Source organism: Coffea arabica, chromosome 9c (genome assembly GCF_036785885.1).
Source record: "Coffea arabica cultivar ET-39 chromosome 9c, Coffea Arabica ET-39 HiFi, whole genome shotgun sequence".
Taxonomy (NCBI): Eukaryota; Viridiplantae; Streptophyta; class Magnoliopsida; order Gentianales; family Rubiaceae; genus Coffea; species Coffea arabica.
This window is the reverse complement of record NC_092326.1, coordinates 43,522,194-43,535,831: the sequence shown is the minus strand read 5'-3', so window position 1 is coordinate 43,535,831 and position 13,638 is coordinate 43,522,194. Positions and strand designations below refer to the sequence as shown.

At 35.5% G+C, this 13,638-nt stretch overlaps 2 protein-coding genes across 4 annotated transcripts; one reads left to right on the top strand and one right to left on the bottom strand.

Moving 5' to 3' along the window:
• The first annotated feature begins 1,658 nt into the window (after positions 1-1,658).
• On the top strand, positions 1,659-4,452 carry LOC113707783 (uncharacterized). Its single transcript, XM_027230105.2, has 5 exons — positions 1,659-1,804; positions 1,950-2,046; positions 3,259-3,337; positions 3,456-3,537; positions 4,114-4,452. The coding sequence occupies exons 1-5, from the start codon at positions 1,772-1,774 to the stop codon at positions 4,252-4,254; spliced, it is 432 nt and encodes a 143-aa protein (XP_027085906.1). The 5' UTR covers positions 1,659-1,771; the 3' UTR covers positions 4,255-4,452.
• A 1,152-nt stretch (positions 4,453-5,604) lies between these two features.
• LOC113708983 (probable 26S proteasome non-ATPase regulatory subunit 3) lies at positions 5,605-12,165 on the bottom strand. 3 transcript variants are annotated; one of them, XM_072064815.1, is made up of 10 exons: positions 11,937-12,165; positions 11,643-11,698; positions 10,976-11,064; positions 10,681-10,871; positions 8,853-8,990; positions 8,635-8,771; positions 8,312-8,366; positions 8,124-8,234; positions 6,808-7,047; positions 5,605-6,379 (listed from the first exon to the last, which is right to left on the bottom strand). In XM_072064815.1, the coding sequence occupies exons 3-10, from the start codon at positions 11,052-11,054 to the stop codon at positions 5,867-5,869; spliced, it is 1,464 nt and encodes a 487-aa protein (XP_071920916.1). In that variant the 5' UTR covers positions 11,055-11,064; positions 11,643-11,698; positions 11,937-12,165; the 3' UTR covers positions 5,605-5,866. The 3 variants fall into 3 exon arrangements, with proteins under 3 accessions (XP_071920916.1, XP_071920914.1, XP_071920915.1); XM_072064813.1 differs by having other exon boundaries at positions 11,643-11,729; positions 11,937-12,096; XM_072064814.1 differs by lacking the exon at positions 11,643-11,698 and having other exon boundaries at positions 11,937-12,097.
• Between the last annotated feature and the right edge of the window lie 1,473 nt (positions 12,166-13,638).

Below are 13,638 nucleotides of genomic sequence, written 5' to 3'. Positions count from 1 at the left end.
ATCAAAAAGCAAAAGAAAAAAAAAGTCGATTGTGACTTATGGATAAATGTAGTTTTAGAGTTTAGATTTAGCCTATTCTTAAATTAATCAGTTAAAAATATAGGATGGATGAACTTGGTCTGATAATAAAAGTAAGGGACGACATCTGTAGGATGACTAATTTAATCAGGCTCAGTATAATATTATTAATATTTCAGGGTCTAATTTATAGTGGAAGGTCCAAATCAACTCGAATAATAAAATTTTTGGGGGATAATTTTAGAAACCTCCCTTGAGGTTTCTAACCATTTCACCGCTCTCTCTCTCCAGGTTTCGAAATTACACTACTCTTCCTTGAGGTTAATTATCTTGTAATATTTAGATTTAGGTTGCAAACGAATCGAACCGCTCGCGAAGGGTTTGAGTCAAAGTTCGACTCGAGTTTGATATTGCTCGAGCTCGAGAGAAGCTTGAGTTGGCCAAATCGAACTCAAACTCGAACTTGAGTTCAAATTCAAAAATATTAAACTCATTAGCTCGCAAGTTGATACTCAAACTCGAGTATCTATATACATATATATATTATTTTTAATTTTACTAGTAAAATTACATATATTTTCCTAATGTTTTATTATTTATTAAGAAAAATATTATTTTATTTATTTTCAAAAAATAAAATAATTATTTTTTATTTTTTCAAGCTCGACCGCGAGTTCGAGACGAATTGGCAGCTCATCGATCTTGAGTTCGAGTTCAAATTTGATAAAACTAAGTCAAGATTTGGCTCAATTAGGCTAAAACTTGTCTCGATTCAATTTGTTTGCAACCCTATTTAAATTCAATCAATAATTAAAAAATAATATTAGAAAAGAGAAGATAATATGAATGTATGATTCAATCATTGTCCCTCATCTACTATATGATTTAGTTAATTCAATACCAATCCACACATTAAAGAAAAACACTTAAAATTTTGCTATTTATTATTAAGGATCAAATAACATATAGTATCAAAAAATAGTATATCATTTTATATTTTTTACTTAATATAAGATTCAAATTACTCTTTTCAGTTACATACCTATTGTCAAATACGATCAACAAAAATAATACAAAAAATTTGTAACTAAAATATTACAGAGAACAAACTTTAACATCACAAATTTTCTTGTTAATATATTAAAGTTAGTTGCTGAAATTTTTATGATATTAAAATTCATTTTTTGTAATATTTTGGTTACAGATTTTTTTGATTATTTGTTGTTGACCTTGTTTGACAATGGGTTTGAAACTAAAAAGAATAATTTGGGTCTTATATTAAATGAAATATATAGAATGATATACTATATTTGATGCCATATGTAATTTAATCCTTGATGATATGCAAATTTTAGTGTTTTTTTTAATGTTTGGATTGATATTAGATTAATTAAATAATTTAATATATGAGAGGTAATAGTGAAATCACATTATCTTCTCTCTCTTAATATTACTTTTTAATTGGTGGTTGGACCTAGATATTACAAGATAATAAATTTCAAGGGAGGTTAATGCAAATTTCAAAATCTGAATGGAGGCCAGTGAAATAGCTATAAACCTTAGGGGAGGTTTCTCAAATTATCCCAATTTTTGGGACCAGAGTTAAAGTTAAAGGACCAAAATTGGTTCAGTAAAGAGCTGAAAGACTATTTGGTCAATTTGCCCAGAAGAGACCATATAGATCTCGCGGCGTCCCTCCGACTGGTGCAGCGGCAAAGGGGTTGGTCCCAGTGCTGATCGGACTGAAGAGACGATGATCGTTTGCGTTGCAGTCGTCGGCCACCAGGTACGCTGCCCATTCACCTTTCTGTAATGTTTTGGATCCTAATAAGACAATCTCGTTCGTTCTTTCATTTTCAATAAACACATCACATGGCAAAGACGCAGCGGCCAACTGATGGCATTTCTTGATTTTCCGGCGGCGGGATTAGAATAATCCCTTATACATACAGAGCTTCACGGAAGCAGATGATGCCCTCAAGCTTCACCACATCGTCCACTGCTCCCTTGACGTCGTTGACGAAAGAGGTCCTCTTCCTCTTCCTCTTCCGGATCTTGCCTGGTGTTTTTGCTTCTTAATGACTACTTGGTTCTTTTAAGCGCTCCCGTTCAAGTAAATAACCTATATTAGCAGTAAATGCATTGATTTAATTGTTGTACTAATGAGATGGAATCATTATATGCATAACTTTCAGTTACGAGCTAAGCAACACTTGTTGTAGTCTGAACTCATCTTCACTAGATAGAGTCTTCTGAATTTCTGATATTCTAAACTATTATTTTGCTGAGCTCAACATATATACATTTCATACACGATTTCCACTGTTCGATTTGTTCGCTTATTTTTTCTTGTTTGGCGTTGCCTATTTATCTCATTTCTTGAATAAAGGTTTAGCTCACTCAACCTGCTGTACTGTACTGCTAAATTTTGTATAATTAAGATAGTCAGAAGCCATGCCAATTTGCATATGTATTTCGCTTAGCCAGCTTCATTTAAAAACATTTAACTAGAGAGATTAATATTCACGGCACTAGATCTTTATCGATTGGAGTTACTTGCTGGAGACAAATGCAAATGCTTTGTTCACTTCTCAGTCTGGAATGAACGCTTCTGTCAATCTTTTCTGGTTACTATCTCTCCTTCTGCTGGTGCAATATCCTGTTCCAAAGGCTGATTATTTCTAGCAGTGTCACATTTCTTTAGTGTGCTTATATCTCTGCCTGCGTGTACTAGGAGAGAGTAACAGAATGAGTGGTTACTGTGCGAGTTATTGCTGATTCCATATGTTTGTATATGATGTATTCTTCTGTATTGATTGATAGTACAGAATGTGGCGTTTCAGTTATTGGGCATTTAGCATGTGAAGTCTAGCATGATTAGTTTTTTGATGAGAACTATTACATGTGGTTCTGCAACTGTGTCCCATGGCATAAGTTCCTTTATGTTTCTCCCTGTTTTTGTGTAAACATCGCTGCTCCTTCCTTTTTTTGGGCCCCCAGGGGGGGGGGATATATTAGCAATAATTTAATGATATGATCATGTTCTTGCTCTGATTGTGGATAAAGGCTTCATTAGAAAGAATTATGGTAGGCGTAATTCTTGTCTGAAGCATCTCAACTTAATCTGTATCTATGTCTGATGATTGAGAAATTCTGGATCACCAAAAATCATGTTTACACATTTTCTTTGGCATTTTTTGACAAAGAACACTTTAAAAGTTCATCCTCATTCTCTTGCAGTGAACAATCCGAAAAAATCTGGCCCCACTCTGAATGAGACATTTCTTGGTATGCTGTATCCGACTGAAAACTACAAAGTGTAAGAGTATTTTGATGCTTAAATATCCAATCCACTCATATAGGAGTGGGAACTTACAAGATTATTACATAGCTGTTGTTGCTCTATTTGGTCTTTACATCTCTCTGCATATTTGCAGGTATGGTTATCTGACTAACACAAAGGTCAAGTTTATATTGGTTACAACAGATCTGGACGTCCGGGATGCAGATGTTAGAAACGTAAGTTTTTTTTCTCTGCAAATGTGAAAATTTTGATTCCATAGCTTATTGAGCCATGATCTATGTAATAATGGGCTTAAACACTGGTAATATCCCCTCCATTTTCCCCCTCTTCCTCCCCAGCACTGCTGGGTCAAGTTTCACACTCAATGCTTTGAACATTCACAAATCTCGCATCATTGAGTTGCAAGAATAATATGAGCACAAATGATGATGTTGAAAGCTGCAATGAGGTTGTATCGCCCCTCTCTCTGGCTGTAGTTGGTTTTCAATGAACTCGTGCCTGTGCCGTGACAAATTAATTGGTGCTACTGAACTTCAAGTCTTGATGCAGATCATGTCCCTCCCTCTCCCCCCCCCCCCCTCTTCTCTTCAAACAACAAAAAAAAAGAAATCTTTTTGATGACTTCGTCTTGCACAACTTCTTCTTCATCGTCATCATCTTTTCTTTCAATAAACTCGTGATAGTAGAAATTCAATAATGGTACTAGTTTGGTTAAGTTTTAATGGTTTGTAGGGTGTCTTTAACTTCTGGACATCTCAGCTGACTTTGATTTATTTGATGTAAATTACTAGTTCTTCAGGAGGTTCCATGCTGCTTATGTTGATGCAGTATCAAACCCGTTTCATGTCCCTGGGAAGAAAATAACCTCAAGGGTTTTTGCAGATAGAGTCAGCAACATTGTCAAGTCTTTTGGATTTAGTCCAACTGGGTGATGATGCACAAATGTGGATATAGTCACCTGTAGCAGCAGCTCTCTGTTATTTGCGAGGCCATTTACCAGTAATTCCAGCTTGGATGTGGGTGGGTTAATTTTGCTGGTCAATTGATTTCAGCTGTATGCCTGGAAAGGAAATGTAAAGAATTCTAGTCCTTATTTTGTAGCAATAAAATAGGTGTGGACCTTTATACTATACTCTACATATTCTCTTTTTAATTCTCCTCGACATAATACTTTGACTTGCATATCATTCTGTCGAAGACTTTGACTAGAAATCTAAGGACTTAATTTTTGTCTTTTGAAGCTGTTTCGACCGACCATGAGTAGCAGAGATACTAAAAATCAAATGAGACGCCAAATCTGAAAAACTGAAAACTTGATCATAATACTGGAACTCCAGGAGTATCATAAGATGAATGTCAGATCTGAATAAAATTGCTTCAAGTTTGAAGAAAAAAATTTAGATCTAACTTCAAGATTTGGTGATTTTTAGAGGGATAATTTTAGAAACCTCCCGTAAGGTTTTTAACAATTTCAACTAGTTCTTTTGAGATTTGAAAAATTACGTATACCTCTCTCTCGAGGTTACTATTTTGGTTACAAAAACTATTTAATGGTCAAATTTTTGAATGAATAATCCAAAATGCCCTCATGAAATTGTGAGGTTCAGTTTACCTTCTTACATAATTATTTAAAAATTAGGGAACATGAACAAAATCTCAAATTCATTTTCAACGCTCATCTCTGCTATTTTAAACCTTTAATATTACCACATTTCAAATTAGTACTATTATCACCATGACCATTATCACCATGACACCATCAACCCCTAAATTCTAAAACCTCAATCGAAATTAAAAAGAAATATGCACTGTTAAACTTAAAAAATTTCAATAACCACATCAATATAACATCCTATCTCTCAAATATTAGAGTATCCTATCCTTTTTAATCCCAATTTATATCTTCTTCTATTCATCTCCAAATCATCCAAACAAGCCTAAAATTAATTTTTAATATATTATTATTGTGTTTAGGACATGATCGGTTATTCCACGAGTGAATTTTATTTTTATTTTCATTAAATATCCAATTGTGTGATTCGTTCATATGAACAAGATTAGCAGTGTATTGTTTAATTGCATGGAAAAATATTAATATGTTAAGGCTATTATGATCATTTTGGTGTAATATTGAAAATCTCAAGGAAACCTCAGGGAGGTTCCTGAAATTATCCCACTTATAAAATCTAACAAATCTCTAATCTCACCCACTGAAACAGAGACCAAAAATTTCCATAATCGAGTATAGGCCTGCTGTTGCAAGTAAATAAAAAGCAATCGAATGAGCCAAAATCAATGGTTAGCTGGGGTAAGTACGAATACCCTGAGGAGATTAATTAACAGGTTTATGCAATGTAAGTTAAATGATGAAACAACAATAACTGAAACTAAAAGAAAAATCTCACGTCCCGACGTAAAAGAATGGCAAAAGCTATTCAAAACAAGTAGTACAAGCAGTAGCAGTTGAGTTTCAAGGAAAAAGGAGCAGTTCCGACAGGGAAATCATCTTGCATGGTCCCGAGATTGCCTATCACGGGCCTTCCATTAGAACTCGTCATCATCCTCTTCGGCTATGTGCTTAGCGAGCTCTTGCTCTTGCTGTTGTCTTTCTCTCCTCTTCTCAGCACATTCTTTTTCCTTGTGTGAATTTGGTGGAAATCGGAGGGCACGAACCGCCTCGTTATGCATATTAAGACAGAAAGCAATTCTTGAATTAAAAGCAATTTGAGGCTCATTAGTAGAGTAAATGTCCCCAGTCTCCTTGGACACCATCCATCCATTAGCATGATCCAGTGTAGCATCAATGGCCCCATCCCGAATTGCTTTAGCCACAATGCTCTCAGCATCAGCAACAGGGTTTGCTGAATCCAACCGCAGCTTTTTAGCAACATCAGCCAGTGAAATCCTGGAATATGAGATACTAATGTTACGTAGCCCTGTCCTAATGACATTATGCCGCAATCTCACAATCAAGTTGTTGGTTCGGTCTGAGCTGAAAGTGCTTGAGAACTTCTCAGCAACTGTCCTAAACAACTCCAGATCTCCAATTCGGACAGCCTGAATCATTGTAACCAACGAAGAATCAATTTCTAAAGCCAAAATCAGGAATATATTAACATGCTAATTGAATCCTTTTTATTTACGATTGCTTGGGATTCTCATCGCTCTGCAGTTGTGAAAGATTCTTCTGGTATGAGGGGGCTGCAAACTGCCAGTGTCCTCAATTCATGACCAAGCAGAATAAAAGGTCTCAAACAATTAGCCTACTACTTTAAATATTGCAATTCCGTCCTACAATTAACTAATTTCTCCACTGCTACACTACTATTGTTCACATGCAATAAGTATCATTAGCCCCTCTCGTGTGTTTCCCACACAACGAAATCTTTAAATCATGCTACCTTAAGGTTCCAAATTTTACATACCTTTAAAAGTTCCAAATTTTATGAACCAAAAAGATAAGAAACCAGACAACACAAACTCACATTTGTAAGCTCAAAGTATGGTCTCAAAGCTTTCTCCATTCCTTTTTGCATAAAAACAGTCCTCTCAGGGATCTCTCCAAGCAGTAAACGTACTATCACAGCCCATTTAGTGCATTGAACTCGGAAACCGAGAGCCGCAACAGGGGCTTTCCTTGCAGCTTGCAGAAGGGATTCTTTAGCATCAGTATATTCCAATTGAATTGTCCTGATCTTTCCAAGGTAAAAGAGGTAGCGACAAAACTGGAATAAAGAAATCGAGGATGAGGCATAGAAGATTGCAGATTCTAAGCATCCATATTATGCATCAAACAGATTAGACCAGATGATCAAATAATAGAATGTAGTTTTTTTTTTATGTACTACTATGGTGCATTACCCCTTTGATTAGTGCTGCCATGAACATTTTCTGACTCAATCAGAACAAACCTTTTTTTTCATTCCCATTTGATTAGTCTAGTAGCAAAGCTTCTACATTTGAAATACCCTTATTGAGTACCAAAATTGTAAAATATAAAATGTCTTCCATTAGACCATTCAAACCTTCTACAGCAATCTAATAGCCCAACTACCATCTCAACCACCATACCAAAGTAACATAGTGTGAATCGGAACCCATTCAACGAGAGCCCCCCCCCCCCCCCCCCCCCCCAAAAAAAAAAAAAACCAAAAGAAGAAGAAGAAAAACGATTAAACGGAGACATCCTTCCAGCAGTAAAATTAAAAAAATTAATCAAGTTTCTTTGGGTCTGCCAAATCGATTAAGAGAACAAATTGAATTTCCTCCCACTTTATTACTAAACTTTTCCTTGAAAGAAAAAAAACTAAAATAGTGTTTGTCGTCAAGTCAAAGTTCCATTCCAGGTTCTTTTAGTTTGAATAGCCTTGGAAACCGTCTTTTTCCATCACTTTGCCATTTAATTATTGTCCCAATTCATTCTAATATAATTTCAGCAGATATTTTTCCAATCAATATATCTACAGATTGCTTCTTGTTCCTCTAACAAAACTTGCCCTCAATCATAGGAGTTATTCATGAAAGAGTTTTTGTTTTTCTTCTTTCTCTTTCCAGCCAGAGAAGTTGTTCAACAATGGCTGTGGAGTGGTTGAGAAGCGGAAGGGGTTCAATGTAATTTGTCCAAGTCTGAGGGGAGTAAAAGTAATTAACCCAAATATACTCCTTCATTTGATCCTTTGATTCTAATACTTATTGGTGCAGAAAAGTCAACAAGTTCCAGACAAGATAAGATAAAATATCCCAAGCACATGGACGGATTCTGCACGAGAGAAAACTAAGATAAAAAGAATATTGGATTTACCTGCTGATTTGAATGAGCTTCAAAACGGGGTGCCTTGGATCTCAGCTTCTCTGCTTGGTCATATAAATTATAATGGAGGTAATTTCGAAGCAACAGATTGAGAAGTGTTTCCTGTATCAACTAAGCTGTTAAGTATGATGAAGGCTGCCACTAAGACAACAAACTAGCTACTGTTTTAGGTTACAAACCTGACCCAGCTCATCACGGCGAAGTGTTGCAATCCGATGCAGAGCAAGCAGGTTTCTGCGATTTAAACTTTCTGTTAGGCAAAGTTTTGGAAGGAAAGGGTACTGAAGAAAAATATGCCCACAAATACACAGACAGATGCAAACGCACACAGAAATGGAAAATAAGCGTCTGAATTATTTCTGAACCATTTATTCCATGCATCATATATTCATATGAAATGGAAAAATGAGCACCAGCTGCCAAATGCTCATGAACCAATTATATCATGCATCATACCAAGGGGATGAAGTATATGCAATAGCAAGTAAAAATCATAACTCACCCACGAATTTCAGCAAGATCACCAGTAAGTTCATAGCTCAAAGAGTAATAGAAATAAAGCCTGGATGTTAGAACGTCAAGAGTTCGCTTATTGAAGTTCTTTAAGCGTCCAATGCCTGCTGAGGCACATGCTTTAGCCTGTAGAACAACAGGGAGATAGTCTTTTACATTAAGAACTATATCGGAATATACAAAAATGTGGGGTGACAGAAAGTATACCTCATTGTATCTTTTTTGATCAATGAGAAATATGAGGACAAGCAAGCAAGAATAAATCTCAAGCTCTGGCAGAGAATGCTTTGTAGGGGCTTGGGTTGCAGATGTTGCAGTATCAACTTCCATTTCATGTTCATCATCCTATAAGAAGCATTTAAGTTTGTCAAGCTGCATAATTATTAACAGCACTGCATTTGTTTGACAATACAATGGAAAAAACATGATATTTGCACTAAACGGAAGGCAATGAAGACATACCAATTACGAGTCCATTTTGTTGGATAGAAAATGTCTGACAGACATATAATGGATACGATTTTGTACAAAGAAAATCATCTCTCAATTCTTTTCGTATTACTTACATGATAATTCAAAAGCCATTTCCACAATTCCCACAATAGGATTAACGCACCACCAATACTAGGGGTGCAAACGAGCCGAGCCGAGTCGAGCTTTGGCCTTATCGAGTCGAGCCTTAACTTAATTTCATCGAACTCGAACTCGAGCTCGAGCTCGACGAGCTGGTAATTTTCAAGCTCGAGCTCTAAAAAAATAAAAAATAATTATTTTATTTTTAAAAAAATAAATAAAATAATATATTTTCTTAATAAATAATAAAATATTAAGGATATTTATGTAATTTTACTATTAAAAATAAAAAAAATAAATATATATATATTCGAGCTCGCGAGCCTAACGAGCTTAATGTTTTGAGCTCGAGCTCGATATTGATCGAGCTCGAGTCGAGCTCGAATCGAGCGGCTCGATTCGTTTGCACCCCTAACCAATACCACTAGAAAACCTTTAATTAAATAATTCCCATTTCCAGTTGCTTCATCAACTGATGTCACTTTCGTTGCTGCAATATTGCAAGTAATATTCATGGAGACACTACAGCAACAATTGTAATGGCAGTAAATGTTATCTAAGAAGGTAGCAAAATAACAAAAAATCGGAGGTATAACAAGCAAATTAAAGGCAGGGTGCAGGAATTTGAGTTTCAGCATATAAATGCAAGCACTAATAGCAGTAGGGCCAATATTCCTCTACTGTTGTCTCACTGGATGGAAGCAGGAGCAGCATATGGGCATAATAACTTTAAATTTTACAAGGCTTTATACTTTCAAGTTGATGAAAAAGATGAAACCAAGGATGTTACCATGTACAATGAGTACAGGAGTTACTTTTTCACCCTTAATATGAAACTAATTGACACTTTGCACTTCCAACAACTACTTTGCACACAGCACTCTATTCCACTCTTCCCCAACTATTAATAGACCATTGAACAAAATATTTTTAGAGCTTGAAGAATGAAATCAAATTTAAAAGTGACGGAATTTGTCCTAAAGGCGATTAAAAGAGAAGATATAATGACAAGCTGAAGTGGTGGGATAACTAGAGTCTCCAGCTTCCAATTAAAGCTCATATTAACAAACGATGAAACCAACACTCATGTCCATGTCCTATTTTCATAAACCATTTAGACCCTTTTTTGCATGTGATCACACAAATCTTGTCCACAGAATCAATCAGCCCTGTCTAGTTTTGCCACACTAATTCAAAAATGGGGTAAAGTTGACTATGATAACTGTAAGATGCAATTTGTCCAAAGTCCAGAACAATAATTTGAGGAGTAAAGTCCCCAACACACTGTAGAATATAGTCATGTACAAACAGAATATTCTTCCTTCAGCAACAAACATGCTACAACTGCCAGTTCATCAACAAAAGCCACTTAAGAAATAACCGAGGCAAAAACAAAGAATGGTGCCAAGCCAAAGAACTGAAATTCCACATATTTAAAAAAATTGAAAGAGGACTTTCTTACCTTGGGAATGTACGAGGACAACCGTGAATGCACCTCTGATCCAGGTGTAAGGGTATGAGTTAAGAATGCAGAAATCACAGACGCCTTTAACTTCTTCCTCAAAGCTATAGTTAGCCGAACTGCCCTAACTATTCTCCGGACCTCCCGGGCATATGCACCCGTCTCAATAAGTGATGCTATCTCTTTCAAGTCTGAAACCCCAAGTTTTCCATTAAAGAAATAGTAATTAATCAATATTGATTAAAGACCAAGCAACGCAGTAAAAGGGTTAGAAGATGAACAGAAAGATACTTACGCTGCAGAGTGGATGGGGCAGTCAAGGCGACAGAATTTGAGGTGGCTGGTTGCTCTTTCATCTCAACGTCTTGAGTCATTTTTGATGTGCTGTGAAAAATCAAAGTCAATATCATTGAGAGGACGACCACCTAATCAGGCTAACACGAATGCAAATTTAATTGATCAGTCCTCCTTAAAGTTGATAAAAAAAAAAAAAATCATTTTCCTTGCATTTCTCGTTACTAAGTTTATGGCAAACGTATTTAGATTGCATATATCGATACGGCATAGATGGATTCATGAGGAAAATTGACGAGGGCCTGGGAGGTAACGGGTTTCAGCCAATCTAAAACATCCAAAAGCGAGAATAGCGAAGCTCAAAAATGCACTCCATCAAAACCAAGGAAATACTGTCCAATAAAGACAGTCCCCGATTTTCAACCTCAAATGCAAATTCTCAAAAGGAAGAAACCCAGTCTAAATTATTAACAATTCCCACAAACAATACCGCAAAAACCACAAATTTAATCAATCAATCAGTTACCCATTTCTACAAACAATACTCGCATAGGCTACAAAAAAATTTAATCAACCAGTTTCTAAATTTCGCATCTGAACTACTAATAGAAGGAAAAAAAAATTGAACAAAATCAAAATAACATCTAAGCTCTGTTGGACTGCTTAACTAGTTCCCTGGGCAGGCAGCAAACCGATGGTTGAGGAGGGATACCAAGCCAGAGATCTGAGTGAATGCCGCTCTGACAATTAGATGCCTTCGTGGAGGAGATGGAATGGGAAATGGTAAAATAAGGTACCAAAAGTGATTTAGAATCAAAAAAGAAGAAAAAGGAAGATAGTATTATAACTTTCTTTCGCTACAAGAAAAGAAACTTGAGGGGAAAATAAAACTCTAATCTCCACGTAGAGAAATCTGTCGTATCAACAGCGTGGGGTAAAGTAAAGGAGAAGATGAATCGAACCTGAGTTATTCCGATTTCCGACTTCCGAGAGTGAATTTAAAAAAACATAAAAAAAAAACCCTAGGATTGGAAATCACTTTGGGATTGCGGGTTCTCTTTCAAAAGCTTTTTTCAGTCTCAAGATGACGAGTGACGACAAAACCCCAAAGGCCTCTTCGGTCACCTGCTCAACTCCAGCTTCGAGCTTTACTCTTGGCTTGGGAGTTTAGGATAGAAAAGAAAAGAAGGGAAAAATTAATAAGTTATGAGAGAAGAAAATGGATTGTTATTTGTTTGAGGGTTTTTTGGGAGTCAGTGAAATGATTTTGAATATGAAAGTCATTAAATATTTGTTTAAAATTTTTTTAAGAATAAAATAGATATTTTAAAAAAAAATTGACAAGTTTTCTCAAAGTTTCTTTTTCATTTCCATCCAATTTGAGAGGGAAAGTTTAGCTTGCTGTTCATCCTTTTGAATCCTCCCATTTCCTTGCTTTTCTTTTTTACTAAAAACTAACAGCTAGTTTGTGAGCTGAGGATAGAAAAAGAAAAGAAGAGAAAGATTAAGTTACGAGAGAAAAGAAGAGAAGAGATTTTAGGAAATGGAATAATTCCTAGAGAGCCCAGGGTTTTGGTCAATTCCTCCCAATTTGATTGGGAATTATGAATGGCTAAATTTTAAGGCATGACTCCAATATTTCAATTCTTATTGCACTGGACATAGAGCGCAATTTTAGAATTATTGTAATTCCAAATACCAAAATCCCTAAACCAAGCGGCCCCTTAATGTTGTTTATGAGTTTATGAAAGAAAAGAGATGATTTTGGACATATTAATCAATAAATATTTCATTCAATAGCTTTTTAAGTATAGAGTGGGCAATTTAAAAAATTTTTGCAGCCTTTCTGTAGCTTTCCTTTGCTTTCTGTCCGATTTGGGCCAGAAAATTTTTTTTTTTTATTGTAGCGGGTCTCTTCCTCCTCTCCAATTAGTCGTATTCTCTTCCTTTCTATTTCACTAAAACTCTCAAACACGAAAAATACCTGCCTTTCTCTTCCCTTCTTTTCTTTTCTGCTCAAATCTCATCTCCCAACTAGGCATAAGAGTATTTTTAAACTTTCTCTTCTTTCCCTTTCTTTCCCCATCCAAAATCTCAACTCGCAAACCGAGTATTTTTACACTTTTTGGTCTTTAGTGTCAAATTTTTAGATAATTCAATTCCTCAATAATAATAAATTTCACGAGCCTATTGTCCTGTAAAGTTTCGTGAGATGCTATGATCTCTTTTGAATACAACGCCCATGAACTTAATCTATTTAAATCTTGTCATATCATTTAGTAGTTTAAACTTTCGAAATATTATAATTCCTATCCTGTATCCAACAGTAAATTTAATCTCATCGATACAAACTATATAGTATCCTAAAGGGATCGTAGATAAAATTTTTAGGCATGAAAAATTTCAGCTTATTTTGTTACACGTTCCTTAGAAGGACCAAACCAAAAATGCTACTCATAATTCGGAAGGAAAGCCATTTTGATGAAAATTACTTAAGCCCCACCTATTGAGCTTTCTTTTTTTTTGAAAAAAAAATTAAAGAATGCGATTTAAATACTCCGCGTTCAATGTGGCTATGAATTAAGGTTTTTCTTATTGGAATGGCACTGAATTTCAATACGTTCAAATCATCAACATTATTTGTAAATTAAAGAACGGCTCCTA